A 16,012-nucleotide genomic window follows, 5' to 3' on the forward strand; every position below is an offset into this window, starting at 1 on the left:
AGTCAGCAACCACAGTACTGATGTTTCTTAACTTATCATGGGCTATATTGTCATAACCTTATTATAGGATGAAAAGATCACAAGCAAGAAATACATTTAACATGTACAGATTGCTCTGAGAACCTAAGTTTTCATTTCTCTAACACAGATAATATGAATGCTGGGTCATATGGTATATTCAACTTCATTTTTTAAAAACCCGCAAAAGTATTTTCTCAAATTTATTTTATAATAACAAATAAATTTTCTTCTTTATTTTGCTATCATATAAGGTTAAGATTTAGTAACATTCACTTTATGAATAAAACACATTTAAAACTTATTTTGCTGTCTAATCTAAAGATCCAAGTAGCCCTCTCCTCCAGTTGGGCACAGTGCACAAGGGAAAGAAGGCAAGGGGAAGGAGGGGCCACTGACAGTCACCCAGCTGCTTACGCTTGCCCAAGAGTACAAGGCAGAGACAAAGCAGGAGAAGACGCAAAGACTGCTGGTCTGTACTAAGAAGAAAGCTGCTGGCAAAGGAGAAGTCCCACTAAGAGGCCCTGTCCTTCAGCAGGAATCAACACAGCCACCACCTTGAGAACAAGAAGTCCCGGCTGGTGGTGACTGCCCACAACTTAGACTCCATTGATTTGGTGGTCGTCTTGCCTGCTCTGTGTTGTTGCAAGATGGGGTGCATCTTGCCTACTGCATCATCTAGGGAAAGGCCAGGCTGGGGTGGCCAGTCCAATGGAACTTTTACCACTGTTGCCTTTACACAGGTTAATTTGGAAGATGAGGGTGTTCTGGCTAAATTGGTGGACGCTATCAGGACCAATTACAAAGACAGGTGTATAAGGAGATTCACTGACACTAGAGAGGTAATGTCCTGTCCTAAACTTGTGGCTTACATTGCAAAGCTAGAAAAAGTTAAAGAACTTACCACTAAACTGGGTTAAATATACACTAAGTTTTCTGTACATAATATAATTTCAAAATAAAAAAAAATGAAGATCCAAGTAAAATTTTTGGAAATGCTTTCTCATACTTATTAATTTATAATAAGTATTTTATGGATATAATTCTTAAACTGAACTTGTCAATGTTATTCTGATCCTTTGTGTGAAGACTATCAAATAAGACCTAAGATTAAAAGCAAAAGATGCTTAAAAGGCCTAAGAGATGACTCAGCAGTTAAAAGCATGTTTCTCTTGCAGAGGACCCAGGTTTGCTTCTCAGTATCCACAAGCTAGTTTACAACCAGCTGTAACTCAGTTGCAGAGGATATCTGATGCTCTCTTCTGATATCTTTGGGCACCAAGCACATACACATTCATGTAAGCAAAACATTTAGCAAAAGCACACATACATAGCATAAAATGAATGAATTTTAGAAAGCAAAGGCCGAGTGGGGAGAAGATGATAGACTATCTTGCGCATAGCTCTGTGAAAGAGTACCATATCCTGGAGAAAGAACTCTAGGAATCAAGAAAGAGCTGAGGATGTCAAGCGTGGTGGGTTACACCTGCAATTCAAGCCTGCATGAGGCTGCAGGGGGATTTCAAGTTTGGGGCCAGAAAAGACTACATAGGGAGTTCCAGACACATTGGGGTCACACAGTCAGACCCTGCCTAAAAAGATGGGGGTGAGGAGAGAGGATGTGAATATGAATGAAACATAAATAGGAAAACTAAAAAGCACACTGGAAAAGCAGAAATGCAAGGCAGCAGCCCTGGCTTCAGGATGGAAGTCCGGTGCAGCAAGTACAACTTGTTACTGCAGTCTCTCTCTACTCTCTGGACAGTGCTGAGGATGCACCCTCAGAAGAAGCTGTTCACTAAAGAGACTCACATAAAAGTGAGAGAGAGGCTTCCCAACAGATGCCCAAGACCGACCCAGGAAAATATAAGAATTATGAATAAGCAAGGCAATATTTCTGCATAAATTTATAACTCCACAGTAAGTAAATTTAAATCCATGAAATACTGTATGAAACAAATTAATTCTGGGCAAATAATTACAAAGAAGAAAACATCTCCACATCATGTTATAGTTAAACTGCTAAAATACATAAGGAATGAACATTAAAAGCTACAAGAGAGAAGTATTAAGTCATTTATAAAGAACTCCACCAGAATTACAGCAAGATTATTCACAGAAACGCAAAAGGTTAGAAGGTGTGGAATGCTGTATTTCAAGTCTTGAAAGAAATTGTCAACTAAGGTTACTGACTATAGCAAGGTTATCCTTAAGAATTGAAGGTGAGATAAAGACCGTCCAAGATAAACAAACCAAATTCATGACCTCTAAACCATATATAAAAAGAGGAGGAAAATTACAACCATGAAAGAAATAAACCTCACCAGATTAGTAAAATGAGCTAATGAAAGTAAAAAAGAAATCAAACATGGCTGATTCAATAAACCATCAAACCTTTAATATGAATTTAGAGAAAAAGAAGTGGATGTCAGTTATTCAAAATAACCAGTAGAAAAACAACAAAGGACAGGAGCTAGGAGTATACATCTTTCAACAAAAACCATGAATTCTCCAATTAAAAGACACAAACTAGCAGTGTTAAAAACAAGACCCATCAATATGCTGCATGCAAGAAACCTATCCCATCAGTAAAAACGACTGAAAATCAACCCTCAGAGGTCAAGGCTGGTCGCCATTAGCCTTACATGACAGAAATATACAAGTCAGAAAAAGACACCATGCGGCACAGTCACCTTCTTTTTATTATGAAATCACCTTAATGAAGAAAATAACTACATTAATTACTGTTCTGTTTGTGTTGTTTTTGAAAACATGGCTTCTCTGTATATCTCTGGCTGTTCTGGAACTCACTTTGTAGACCAGGCTGGCCTCTGCCTCCAAAGTGCTGAGATAGATTAAAGGTGCATACCAGCACCTCTGGCCTTCTGTTAGTTTTAGAAAGCATCTGGTTTTCTTTACCCGTCTGCTGTCCCATGTGTGTGTGTGTGCATGCTGAGTCCAGAGCAGTACACGGTGTCTTCTTCCTCCCTTATTACTTTAAAGCAATGTCTTTCACTAAACTGGATGCTTACCTTCCTAGGTAAACTTACTTAGCCAGTGAGCTCATGGGATCTGCTTGTCTCTGTACCCCAAGGCTGGGGTTATAGGCATGCATAGTCATGCCTGACTTTTTATATGGTGCTAGAAATTTAAACTTGGGCCCTCATATTTGTATTTGTAGAGTAGATCTTACCCGTTGAGATATTTCCCCAGCTCTCAAAATGAAATAAAGTATAAATAAATATTTGGAGGTCAGACTCAGTATTTAAAAGCACGGGCTAGTTCAACTCCTAGCACCCATGTTGGGTAGCTCACAACAACTTGTCAGTTCCAGACAATCTGACACCCTCTTCTAGACTCCTCCGGCACCTGCACACATATACTAGTAAACACACAGACATATAAAATACAAATAAACCTTTTTAAAAGATAAATTAGGAAGGCTAGATAGATGACTCAAGAGTTAAGAGCACTGGTTGACTTTGCAGAGAACCTAGGTTCAGTTTACAGTACCCATGTAGTGGTTCATAGCCATCCATAGCTCCAATTCTGGCAGATCTGACATCCTCTCCTTTGACTGCCTCAGGCACCAGGTACACACATGGTACATATTCATACATGCATGTAAAACATTTACACATTGAAAAAACAAACAAACAAATGGTTATACTTAATGTATTACTTACACTATCACTATCTCTCTCTCTCTCTCTCTCTCTGACCCTTCATCTTCTAAAACACCTTTGTACCCACCAGTTATTCCTCATACTAACTTTATATAGCCAGTCTCTTATAGCTTATCTCAGGGTTCATTCATTTATGCAGCTAATCTTCCATTGTGTGTATATTTTGTCATTGTGTGTCACTGTGTGTATAATTTGTCATTGTCAGTGAATACTTGGGTTGACTATACCTTTTGGTTATTGTAAATAATGCTTCCATGAACACAAATACATAATACACTTTCCTTTTAACAAGTTTTTATTTGGAAATAACAGACTTTAAACAGTTGCAAAATTAGTATGTATTCTTTAAGCCTGTTCCCAGTAATGATAACATATATGTAGCTCTGTAGTACAGTAATGATAACATAACTGTATAGCTCTAACATAGCAAAATTAGAAACTGGTTACATTAATATTATCACAGACCTCATTTTTCACTTTGTATTTGAGAGAGTGTCTCACTAAGTTGTCAAGGTTGTTGCTGAGTCTGCCCTGTAGCTTAGAGAAGTCTTGAGCGTAGAGCATCTTCCCTCAGCTTCAAGAGCAGGCAGTATTTCAGGCTGTACTACCAGCTCCAGCTCGAGCGTTAGGTAAACAGCACCATACAGTAGGCAAACCCCTTAAAGTTGACTTCTTATTTTATTTCATATAATATATCCTTGAGGTTTATCCTGTTTATCACATCTGTCCACAAGGTCAGTAGTATTTCACTGTACACATGTAATATTGTATAACCATTACCTACTGAATAACATTTGGCTTGTTTCTAGTATTTTGTTGTTATAAACAGAAGAATAATATAGATGCTAAGAACAACCATACACAGGTATTTTTAGAAATGTAAGATGCCAAGAGTGTGATGCAAGGACCTATGGTAAGTGTATATTTAGGTTTATAAAAGATGACAAAGATATTACAAGTGAATGTACCATTTTTCTGTCCTATGATGCTGGACCCACCTCCTCCTCCTCCTTCTCCTCCTCTTCCTTCTCAACTGCCCTGCTATAATATACAGCTCAGGCTGGCCTCAATTTATGGCAATCCTGCTGCCTAATTCTTCTACATCTGGGAATATTGACATCAGGCACCATACCCAGCAATATCTGATATTTAATGAACAACATATGATGTTTCTACATCTTTTTACGTCTCTACAGAATCCACTCATAACTAAACTGCATTTTCGGAATCTTTCATTTTTTGAAAATTGTTTCAGGCCTATTTAAAAATCAGCTGTCAATACAAAAACAAAATCTGAACCAGGACATTTGTAACCAAGGCAACAACACAGGAAACAGTAGGTTTTCTTCCTGTCACATTTTGGCAAGGTAGTCTATTTTCTAGGGGTTATAAGCTCTCCTAGCCTTCTACACTACAGAGATTTCTATACTTCTCAATCTTGAGTTACCTGTTGAAAGAACATGCTTTGCTATTTCCTTCCCAGCAGGCCTTGGCTCGGGATCATTTGCCCTTCAGAAACTTTCAGAAAGATCGTGCCATTGCTTCTAAGTTTCAGCCAACCAGCTAGTGTGGGGTTGGTTCACATACTTCTAGATAATTATGCCGTGTCCAGACCAACTCTACTTAAAAGAAGTTCTATGTTAATTAAATAGCAGTTGTACAATGAATTTAAAATTTATATTTCTAAACAATCCATTGTTTTTTAAACACTGAAAATATGGGGTTTAATATCTGCTTCTGTTTAATAGGAAAGGAAATGAACTACTTCAGTGCTGTACCTGGCATACAACATTGCCTCTTCACCCTTCTTAACAGATGACTTTTCAGCATCATAAAATTTTCAACTAGCCATCTAATTTCTGTATATTACTAGAGCAAATGGTGGGGGAGGGGAGGTATTCCACTTGCTATTTTTATGCCTCCTTGTTTCAAGACATTTAGAAGGAAGTAAACACCCGGGGATATTGTGTTGGCAGTCAGGGAATAGTCAAACCACAGAAAACACAAATAGTTGACACAAGCGTCTCATCAGGGGTAGTAAACAGTGTGCCAACAGTCGTCAGAGTAGGGGAATGAGAATGTCAGCAGGACTTCCCAACTTTGAAAAGCTTTTCATGGGAAATCACTCCTTATAAGGCTAAAGGTCAATGGAGGTGAGAAACAGTAATTAAAAATGCAAGGCAAGGCATACCTTCTGGGCTTGGGAATTTTGGTAAGGAAGGTCTCATATAAAGGAGCCAGAAAAACAATCCAGAAGTTCAAGCTGCAGTCAGGACAGACTGGCAGCCAGGGCAGCAGAGCATATTGTGTGAAGACATCTAGGTACTAAGTTTTACCCAAGAGAAGCAGCGCTTGCTAAAGACTGTGGCTTCAAGTCTGAGCTGGGCATGGAAAAGAGGAATTCTGAACTTGTAGGCTGAGACCTTTAAAGTTAAGAGGCAAAATGAGCTTAGGAAAGCAAAGGAAAGAAAAAAGAAAAGGGACACTATTAGCTTAAACTACTTGGCTATTTAAAAATAGTCTTAAGGAAATTATTAAACTACCAGATAGCAAGATTTGATTTAAAGCCAAATGGTCATATGAGAACATGAAGCCACCATTATAGTGTGAAAAGCAGAGGAAGTGTGACTTTAAAAAAATGATGCTAGAGTAACTCCATATAACTAAAGGTTTCAGCAGGATTGAAGTCTGGGTCACAAGAGACCTTGTCAAGGAAAGGAAAGGAGAAAGGAAAGGAGAAAGGAAAGGAGAAAGGAAAGGAAAGGAGAAAGGAAAGGAGAAAGGAAAGGAGAAAGGAAAGGAAAAAGGAAAGGAAAGGAAAGGAAAGGAAAGGAAAGGAAAGGAAAGGAAAGGAAAGGAAAGGAAAGGAAAGGAAAGGAAAGGAAAGGAATTTGGTTCAAATACAAGAAACTGAAGGAAAACCAAATGTTAACAGCTTTCTTTTGGAAGCAAAATGGCCACTGAAGAGGTGGTGAGGTGCTTGCTGCGCAAGTTCGAGCACCTGAGTTTGGAGCTGGGTTAAAATGACTCTGATCCCAGAGTCCAGAGGAGCTGGAGACAGAGGAGATGCTTGCTGGCCGCCAGGCTAGTCAACTCGGCAAGCTCCAGGTTCCCTGCGACATTTTGCCTTGAGTTGGGAAAAAGGTGAACCAGGAAGATACAACTTGATGTTACCCTCTGGCCTCCACACAAGCACTGCCTCGCAGACATACAAAGGCCAGGGCCATCTCCCTTAATCCTTCTTCTTCCTGGTCTGTAGTCTTACTTCAGTATCAGATATTAAACAGATTCCGGCCAAAGGAAGCAAACCCACTTTTCCATAGTTTTCTATAATTTCATAATTTTAAGAACCATAAAAATATAATATGATGTTAATAATGATTTCAACAAATCAGCTGTATACTTCTGGATGAACTGGGGAAGAATTTGAATATAGCTTTTAAAATTAGTTTAGGTGACTTGGCAAAGCAAAACAATCTAAACAGTATGTACAAAATTCCACTTTGGTGGGCCAGGAGCTAGTTCAGGAGACAAAGGGACTGGTGTGTGACTCTGCTGACCTGAATTGGATTCCCAGAAACCATATAAAGGAGGAAGAAGAAAGCGCAACTCCGCAAAGTTATCATTTGACCTCTCAGCAAGCACAGAGGCATGCATGCCTATGCTGAGCCCACAATACATTTTAAACGCTTTTTTTTTTCATTTTGGTAAAAAAAGCATACATATAAATATGCGGGAAATGTATCTATAAGTTACTAACAGTAGGATACTAGGTGTTAAGTATGGTGGCACAAACCTATAAAAATCCCTTTACTAGGGAAGGTGAGGACGGAGACTGCCACGAGTTTGAGGCCACCCTGGGTCACAAAGTAAGTACCAAGCCACCCCTTACTTTTCATAGTAAGACCCCATTTCAAAAATCCAAACCAAATCAAAACTGTAAGAGACCAAGTTTTTGGATCCTTTAAAAAAATTTAAAGTGGGCATTTTTGGCTTGTCTATCTGATATGATACTCTTGTATGCTTTAGTTTAGGTGACTTGGCAAAGCAAAACAATCTAAACAGTATGTACAAAATTCCATTTTGGTGGGCTAAAATGCATAAAAAATATAACCACTGATTACTCACAGATTATCTACTATACACAAAATTGCTAGAACAGAGTAAAGGTAATAATAACCTTAATGGAACTTAACACTAATCAGGGGGATTAATATGAGAAGGGCTAAACAGTAAAACAGCGTGTGTGTGCGTGTGTGCGTGTGTGTGTGTGTGTGTGTGTGTGAGAGAGAGAGAGAGAGAGAGAGAGAGAGAGAGAGAGAGACAGAGACAGGGCTCATTGGTTAGAAGAAATAGAGTGTGTTTTTCTTTTTTCTTTTTCTCATTGAGACAGGGTCTTTCTGTGTAACCTTAGCTAGCTTGGAAGCCTATACAAACAGCATGTTGGCCTAAAACTTGAGTGCTGAGATTAAAGGTGTACAGTACCATGTCCAGGTAAAAAAGATTCTGGAGGGTTTAAGAGAGAAGATAGCTGGCACCAAGGATAATACATGGAGCCACTGTCCAGGCACAGTAAGACATGTACTAGAATTTGATTATGAGAGGCCAAACCTACTCCATCTTGGGACCAGCCTCCATCTTAAAAGAAAAAGAGCCTGAGAATTTGACCTACAGCAGAACCCAAGCTGCACCGAGTACCAGGAAGGGTCCCATGGCTTGTCCTTGGCCCATACCCCAGATTTACTCCCTAGCTACTTCCTAGCAACAGTCAATCAAAGATTAGTCTGATTGTTTCAGATGTACTTTCAGACCGTTTGTGACTGTTCATGGTTTTGCTTCAAATACCCGCCTGTTGGTTTAAGCTCCCTCGCTTGCCATTCCCTAGAAAACGTCACCCGAGTGAGGGCTCAGGAAACCTCACCCAGGTAAGGGCTCAGGACCGCACTTCATTCTCATTCTGCTGCATCAGAGATGGTGGTGTGGCCCAAGCTTGAGCTTGAATAGAGACCCTGGCGTGATTGCACTGGAATTGGCTCCTTGGTGGTCTTTTGGGGTTCACCAACACTTCTTGGCACAACGATTAGAACACTGATGAAGTATCAGAATAGGCTCCAACTGGCTGTACGGACTTCTCCATGACAACTTCTCCACATTTAGCAATGGGGAGATTATAAATTTCAACTCATTTCATACTGTCCCACCACTTCCCATTTCCTCTACTACTGCTCCTGGCCACCATGTGAGCTGCTTCACTGTGCCCAGCTCCTCTCTTCTACTTCCGCATTCCTGTATTTTCTATACAGCATGTTCATGCATCCTTTTGTTTGAAGGTAGATTTGTGTAGGAGTGTGTGTGTGTACACACTCATATGAGATTGACTCTATACACTGTACATGCTTAAGAACAGACTCTACCACTGAGTTGCACTCTCAGCCCTAACATAACCTTTCAGAACATACATGGCGGAGGGTGGAGAGTTGGCTCAGGTATTCAGATCCCTTGTTGCTTTTGCAGAGGACCTGGGTTTGATTCCCAGCACCCACATAATAGCTTACAACTATCCATAACTCCATTTGTAGGGAATCTGACACTCTCTTCTGGCATCCTTGGGCATCAGGCACACAACTTACACTTATAGAAATAAAAGAAAACAAAACATATGTTACCTGACATCTTCCCTTGGAAACCTTGGGAAGCGATGGCTTCCCACTGTACACAGTGTTTATAAAGGGTTTCCAATACTGCCCACCCATCTTCTATCTCTGATCTGACTTCCTGTTAGTTCCCCTGCCTGCTGCTCTTGACAAACTACTCAGCTGCTGCTGTCCGTTTACTATTCCATGCACACTTCTGCCTCTACCATTCTTTCCTCCTGGTTCTCTTCGTGGAGGCCTTAAGCGTTCAACCCCACCACACATTAAACTGTGAGGGCCATCAATGCCCTAAAATCACCACCAGTCCATGACTTAAAGTAAAAAGTAACAGTCCTTTTTACTTTAAACCAACTTTTTCTTCATGTCTGCTACCTTACTGTTATAGTTGCCTGTCCCAAACATGAGCATATATACATGCACATACACACACGCAAAAACCCAAAGCTCTGTGAGAACATGGTTTTATTGCTGCTTGCTATTTCAGTATCCCCAACACCTAGACAAGGGCCTGACAGAGAACAGGTATTTGACAACTACTTTAAGAGTATCTGAAGAGCTCAGCAGATATTCAGCTGAAATATTTATAATATGCTATATCTATACAAAAAGAATCAAGGGAGGAAATTTACCTATTTTACCATGTTATTTTCCTCTGGGAACAATTCACTATTAGTGTGTTTGAAATTAAGTTCTGAACATACAGATACTTGGTTTCTTAGTGATTATCTTTGAAAGGTTTATCTTTATCAAGGTTATTTGTAATAGAGTGGTGGTGGTCAACTAGAATAAGATGGAATAGTGTATCTGTTTTCTCCTCTTTATACTTCTCAGCAACTCTTTCCAGTCAACAGTTTCTGACCTGTCTTTCTTAGGAAATTGGTCTAACCAACTGACCAATGAGCCCCTAATCCTAGGGTACACCCAGAAACATAAACCACAAATGTCATAAAGGGCTGTTGAGATGTTTGGCAGCAATTTTAGATGAGGTCCCAGGCAAAAGAAGAAAAACCTGGAAAAGCTTTAGTTAAAGCATTTTAGAGTTATTAAGTTTCTGTACTTTAAAATGAAGTCAATGCAGTAACATTGTTTCCCTATTCTCTCCTGAAACCCTGCTAAAAGAAATGTAACACTTTGTTTTGAAGTGAAATATTTAAACTTAATTTTACTTTAAAGCCTGTTAAGCAATAAAAGCTTGGGGAAAGGAACGAGCAGATACTCACTAAGACTGTTAGCATCTTACTTGTTTACTCTAACCAAGTATGCTTCAAACAGTGAAGGTGGATTTGAGAAGTCACAACACCTTCTTTCAGGGTCCTTTAGCATTCTCTAGTTCTCCCAGACCAACTTTCATACAGACTTGGTGTTTATTACTCCACTTCTTGTACAATGCTGGGATGGAGCTCAGGATGTTACTGAAGCCAAGCAAGACCTCTGCCACTGAGCACAACACCCAGCCCACCCATTTCTATACTTGCAATACATGTGATACCACTGAGCACAACACCCACCCATCCATTTCTATACTTGTGATACATGCTTCATGAAGCTGAGACAGAGGGGTATAGTTCTGCATTAAAAACTACATAAATGTTATATTGTACCTTGCCCTGTCACCAGCTGATGTGCCTTATGAAAATTATCTTTGTGCCTCAGTTTCCTTGTGAAAAAACAAACAAACTGAGGTTAGCAATCTACATATTACCTACAGGGTTACTGTGAGGACTGAATAATTTAATGCATTCTCAGACAGAATGTCATTTTTAAATGACATGTATTTATGTATGTGTGCATGCACGTGGAAGTCAAGAGGACATACGGCAAGAGTCCGTCCTCTTCTTCCACTACATGATCTTGGGAATCAAATTCAAGTCACACCAGGCTTGGCAGCAAGTGCCCTTAATCCACTGAGCATCTCACTGACTCCTGGAAACATTTTTTAAAGAATCTTCATGGGCCAGGGCCAGGGCTCACAGGTACAGTGCCTGCCTAGAATGTAGAGGGCCCTGGGTTCACGTCTCAGCAACACAAAACAAACAGAAAAGGGCAAGGATGTAGCTCACAGAAATCAATATGTATCAATGTTAGCAATTGTTATGCAAAACTGCAAAAGTGATTGCACATACACATGCATATATTAAATTAGAAAAGTTAATTACCAAAACGTCATACAGAAAAGTTGCTGAATATTTCCAAAGTCACATTAACAAAAAACAAAAATTAAAAAAAAAATAAAGTTTAGGCTGTGAAGTCTTTCTGACCTACATAACAAAGAACTGAAAGAGCTTAATGAGAAAAGGCTTTTATTTTTTTAATTTACAAATTGATATAAGCTGGACATGCCAGCACACACCTGTAATCCAAGATGCAGAGACAGGAGGATTAAGAGTTTGAAGGCAGCTTCAGCTACATATGAGCTACATGAAATCCGGCTTCAAAAACTAAAAACAAATTGTTGGTAACATTAAATTGGAATATAAACATTTAATTTATATAATTCTTGAGGGTTTTAAAGTATCTAAATATGTAAGAGACTGCTATGAGGTGAGGGGAAGGCTTGTCAATTCCTCAATGAGATGCTATTTAATGAATTCCTTGTCTATGATTTAAAAAAAAAACAAACCACCAGAACTCAACTTTCATTGCTTTTTGCATCTAGCTTTTTATTAACTATAAGCAGAACAGCTTAAAAATAATTTTAAAATGTTTTACAATAGAGTCACCTAGATTATGAAGTTTTCATAGACAATTGGATTCTGCAAAATTTACCAGTGTCATTATGGCTATATATTTGCTTGACATGGAATTACTTTCATTACAGCTTCTAGGTTAAAAGATCAGATAACATTAAACTCAAGTGCCCTACATATTACAAGTCTTACTAAATTTTTTTCAGGAGCTTTTTAAAGATTTAAAAAATATGTCTCTAAACATCAATGGATAAATCTGATACATACACTATATCTAATAAGAATCTAGTAAGTGCTATTTGCTGAATTAGAAATTATGATGCTGGATCTTTTTATTCGTGTGAGATATATCCATATATATGGCTACTTTGTTTTAACAAATACACTTCTGGAGAGTGTTAAAAATGGTCACTACAAATGCCAACGTTTAGAAACTTATAAAAATGTAGGTAAACGAGGATGCTTATAGCAAACCTTTAGAGTTGAAACATAGTTCCCCCTAGAGATTAGCATATATTTCTCTAATAGTTCAACAAATGTAAAATCTGATTTAAACCGTCCCAGAGCCCCTATCCCCACTACTATCCTCCTCCAAATAAACAAAAACTTACCTTCGAGTCTATGGTTGTACCTCGTGGAAGATATTTATGCCCTGAAGTTTGAGTAAAGTTTTACTCCTCTTAGTGAGAACTCTGAAACAGAACCATCGTTCCTTTGACGCTCCCTGCCCCCTCCCCGTTAATATTTACATGTATGAGTCAGTTCTTTCCTCAACCGCAACACACTCAGAGGGACATCACGCTATAACCTGAATAAACCAACAAGATGGGGGGCACAACTAGTCCCCGTTTCCAAAGGGAAAAAGAACCCACCACCGTTCACCCTCTGTCCACTGCACCCCGCAGCACCTGCCAAGTCGGGCGCTTTAAAGAATAATGGCTCAACTTTCAGGCGCAATGAGGGAGAAGACACAGATAATTTCCCGAGGAGTGCCGAAAAGGTCCTCTCCGCAAGGGACCCAGCTCTGGGCCGTCCCTGCCCGCTGGAGCATTCAGAGACCCTCCTAGGCGGCACACTCCTGCTGCAGCCGGCCTCGGGCCTCCGCGAGGCAGACAGTGTTTACACCTGTCACGAGGGAGGTGGGAGAAGGAGGAAGCCGGAGCGGAGCCCCAAACTTCTGCACGGCGGCCGGGAGGGACCGCCGGCGCGCAGCTCGGGGCAGGTGGACGGCGAGGGGAAGGGCGGGCCACGGCGGCCGGGAGGGCACGGCTGGCTCTCCTCGGCCGAGCCCGGGATGCCGAGCGCCGTGCCACTCTGCTTCAGGCGCTGCCAGCAGCGTTCCGCACCCGCGGAGAAGAGCGGAGCCCGCGCCGGAGCTCGCAGGCCTGCACCCGGGCCGACGCGGGCAGGTGCTCCAGGCCGGGACGACTAGCCGGGCCGGGTGCTCCGCACCCCGGGAGCGCGGCGGCAGCACTCACCTGGCTCGTCCCGGGCGGCCGCGATGGGCATGGCTTGGCGGCCCGGGGAGGAACTGGCTCCCCGGGGAAGGACCGGTTACTCGGACGCTGAGCTGATGAAGGCGGAAGAGGAGCTGCTCCCAGCCCTGTCAGAGCCGCGGCGCCATGGACGCCCACCCGGAGTTTCAGCGCTGCCGCGGGACCCCCATCATCCCACTACCCTCCGCCCTCTTCCGCCGCCGCCGCCTCCGCCTCCTCCTCCTCCGCGGAGACCCCCGCCCACTCCACACACTCTCCCATCATGCAGCGGGGAACCGCTGCTGTCGATACGTCACTTCCGGGCGCAGGTGGCTAGGTCGGGGCCGGGCGCTGGTGGGTGCCGGGGTGGGGGAGGACACTCCAGGGGAATTAGTGTCACAGAATTCTTACTTCTGCGCAGGCGCCGTCTCGTGGAACGCCGTTCGCCATTTTGGGTGCGGGCAAACTGTCTTTTTTCCGTATTCGTGAAGTGTGGGCTGGGGACGTTCTCCCTCCCCGCCCGACCCTCTGAGGCAGCGCCTCCGGGCCACGGATCCGAGCTCCTCTCAGCCCTTTACTTTACCGTTGAGCCCGGGAGCGGGTTAAGCTTCGCCTTGGAATAAAACTGCAGACGTATGGAAATACGGAACCAGATCTCCTGAAAAACCGGCTGGACCACATTCAGCCGCTCGTCCTTTTTGCCCGGAATAAAAAAAAAAAAAAACTTTCATTCCCTTCCTCTTTTTATGTAAGCCAACAAAAGAGGAAGCTGTTATTTAACAACGAGAAGTGATTGTCCTACTTAAGACGAGAAGTCAGCAGGCAAACTAACAAATGGTCTTCGCCAAAATCAGTCCAGAATTGTGTTGGTGTTTGGAGATCATTTTCATACATCTTTCAAATCAACGTGTGCATTTGAGCGATTCTATACAATAGAGGTCATACATAAGAGATTTTGTTTCCATCGGTCCCTGAGCAGTTGGTCTTTTTTTATAACCTTCCCCTGTCCTTTATTATGACTCTGTTAGAGAACCCATTCCACTGTAAAACTCAGACTACAAGGCTGCAGGATTATTATTCCTGTCTCAGATGGTGAACCCTGGACTCTACCCTACAAACCTTGAGCCCAGCCGGATCCTCTTTCTGCCCACGCTGAATTATTTAAATAGTTCCAAACCCGCAAGCTCAGCAGTAACCAAAAGAAACAAGGACTGAAAACACCCGTCATCACAGAGAACTGTCCACCCCTTTGACTGTAGGAATTATCCACGTCGGGAAAGATAAGGACAATAGCAATTCATCATGGTTTATCCCGCCTCTGCAATGTTCTAGACAAATTAACTTGAAGAACTAAAATAGACCCTCATTTGTCTCCACACAATTTAGTCATTGCAAGATAACCAGGCTGCATTACTGCTTTGTGGTTATGCTGACTGTTTTTCTTATTGCCCAGTCACTGAAGTGAGAAAAATCTATATGGATTGTCAAATTTATTCCTTTTGTATTTCGCCCCCTGCTGGTGTAGCTCATGTGCAAATAAAAAAAAAAAACAGTATGTCACTGTAAAACACGTTTTTGTCTGAGAATGAAAGTAAAAAAAAAAAACTGCGTGTAAAACTGAAAATGAATTGATTTCAGACAAACATATGTTTGTTTTCATTTGATAACTCTACCAAATAAATACCGAATAAGATACGAAGAAAACATTTGAATGATGATTTTCAAATAATTTAAACCAATCAAAAATGTTTAATATAGTGATTCTAAACATTAAAAGAAAATCATGCTGTTTGGGAAAATATCTTCCTGATTTCACAGATTATATGATTACCAACTAATTATTTTTTTGTTAGGTAAAATGAAGAGGCTAACTGTTTACTTAATTTTTTTTTTTAATCCATGAAAGTTGAGTAGCTATTTGTTCAAATGACTTAGAGCACAATCAACCTATCAGTAATTGGATACTCTAACATGTGATTATGGCATTTGGTATCAAGAAAAAGCCTGGCCATTTATTTGTAGTTTTTTTCTCTTATTCAGACTTGTTAAAAAGTTGAAATCATAATAAATAGTAAAGTTTATACCTATACACCCTTTTTAGTCAAATGTTACATTGTAGCACTATTATTAACCTTTTAGTCACTTAAATTTCTTTGACCTCTAAAAGCTCTTTCAGGGAGGAGGCTCTGTGAATCATACTTTAAGTGGAGAAACCTGCATCACACACAAAACAGAGAAAAACCCCTGGTTTTCTACTTTTATTTTGAACCAGGGTCTCCTGTAACCCAGGCTAGTCCTCAACTTGTTAACTAAAGAGGATCTTGAACTCCTGATCCCCTATCTCCACCACCCAAGTGTTGTGATTATAGGTGTGTGTCACCATGCCCAACTACTTTTAAATTTAATGAAGTAGATGAAATACTTTTACAATAAAAACTTTAAGATCCCAAAGAAAGAAGGGAAGACACTGGAAGATAGAAAGCTCAATGCTC

At 40.9% G+C, this 16,012-nt stretch overlaps 2 protein-coding genes across 3 annotated transcripts in view; one reads left to right on the top strand and one right to left on the bottom strand.

Annotated features, from left to right (window-relative positions):
- Nucleotides 1–13,621, bottom strand: part of Aftph (aftiphilin) — a 55,770-nt gene extending 42,149 nt beyond the window's left edge. The window contains 1 exon segment of the mRNA XM_052198118.1: nucleotides 13,524–13,621. The gene's annotated coding sequence lies outside the window, so the exon portion shown is untranslated.
- LOC127695897 (uncharacterized) lies at nucleotides 13,547–15,149 on the top strand. Of its 2 annotated transcripts, none has more exons than XM_052198119.1 (2): nucleotides 13,547–13,857; nucleotides 13,942–15,149. In XM_052198119.1, exons 1-2 carry the CDS (start codon nucleotides 13,547–13,549, stop codon nucleotides 14,141–14,143), a joined length of 513 nt encoding a protein of 170 aa, XP_052054079.1. In that variant the 3' UTR covers nucleotides 14,144–15,149. The 2 variants fall into 2 exon arrangements, with proteins under 2 accessions (XP_052054079.1, XP_052054081.1); XM_052198121.1 differs by having other exon boundaries at nucleotides 13,547–13,849.
- Nucleotides 15,150–16,012: the final 863 nt, after the last annotated feature.

This window comes from Apodemus sylvaticus, chromosome 11 (genome assembly GCF_947179515.1).
Source record: "Apodemus sylvaticus chromosome 11, mApoSyl1.1, whole genome shotgun sequence".
NCBI classification, from domain to species: domain Eukaryota; kingdom Metazoa; phylum Chordata; class Mammalia; order Rodentia; family Muridae; genus Apodemus; species Apodemus sylvaticus.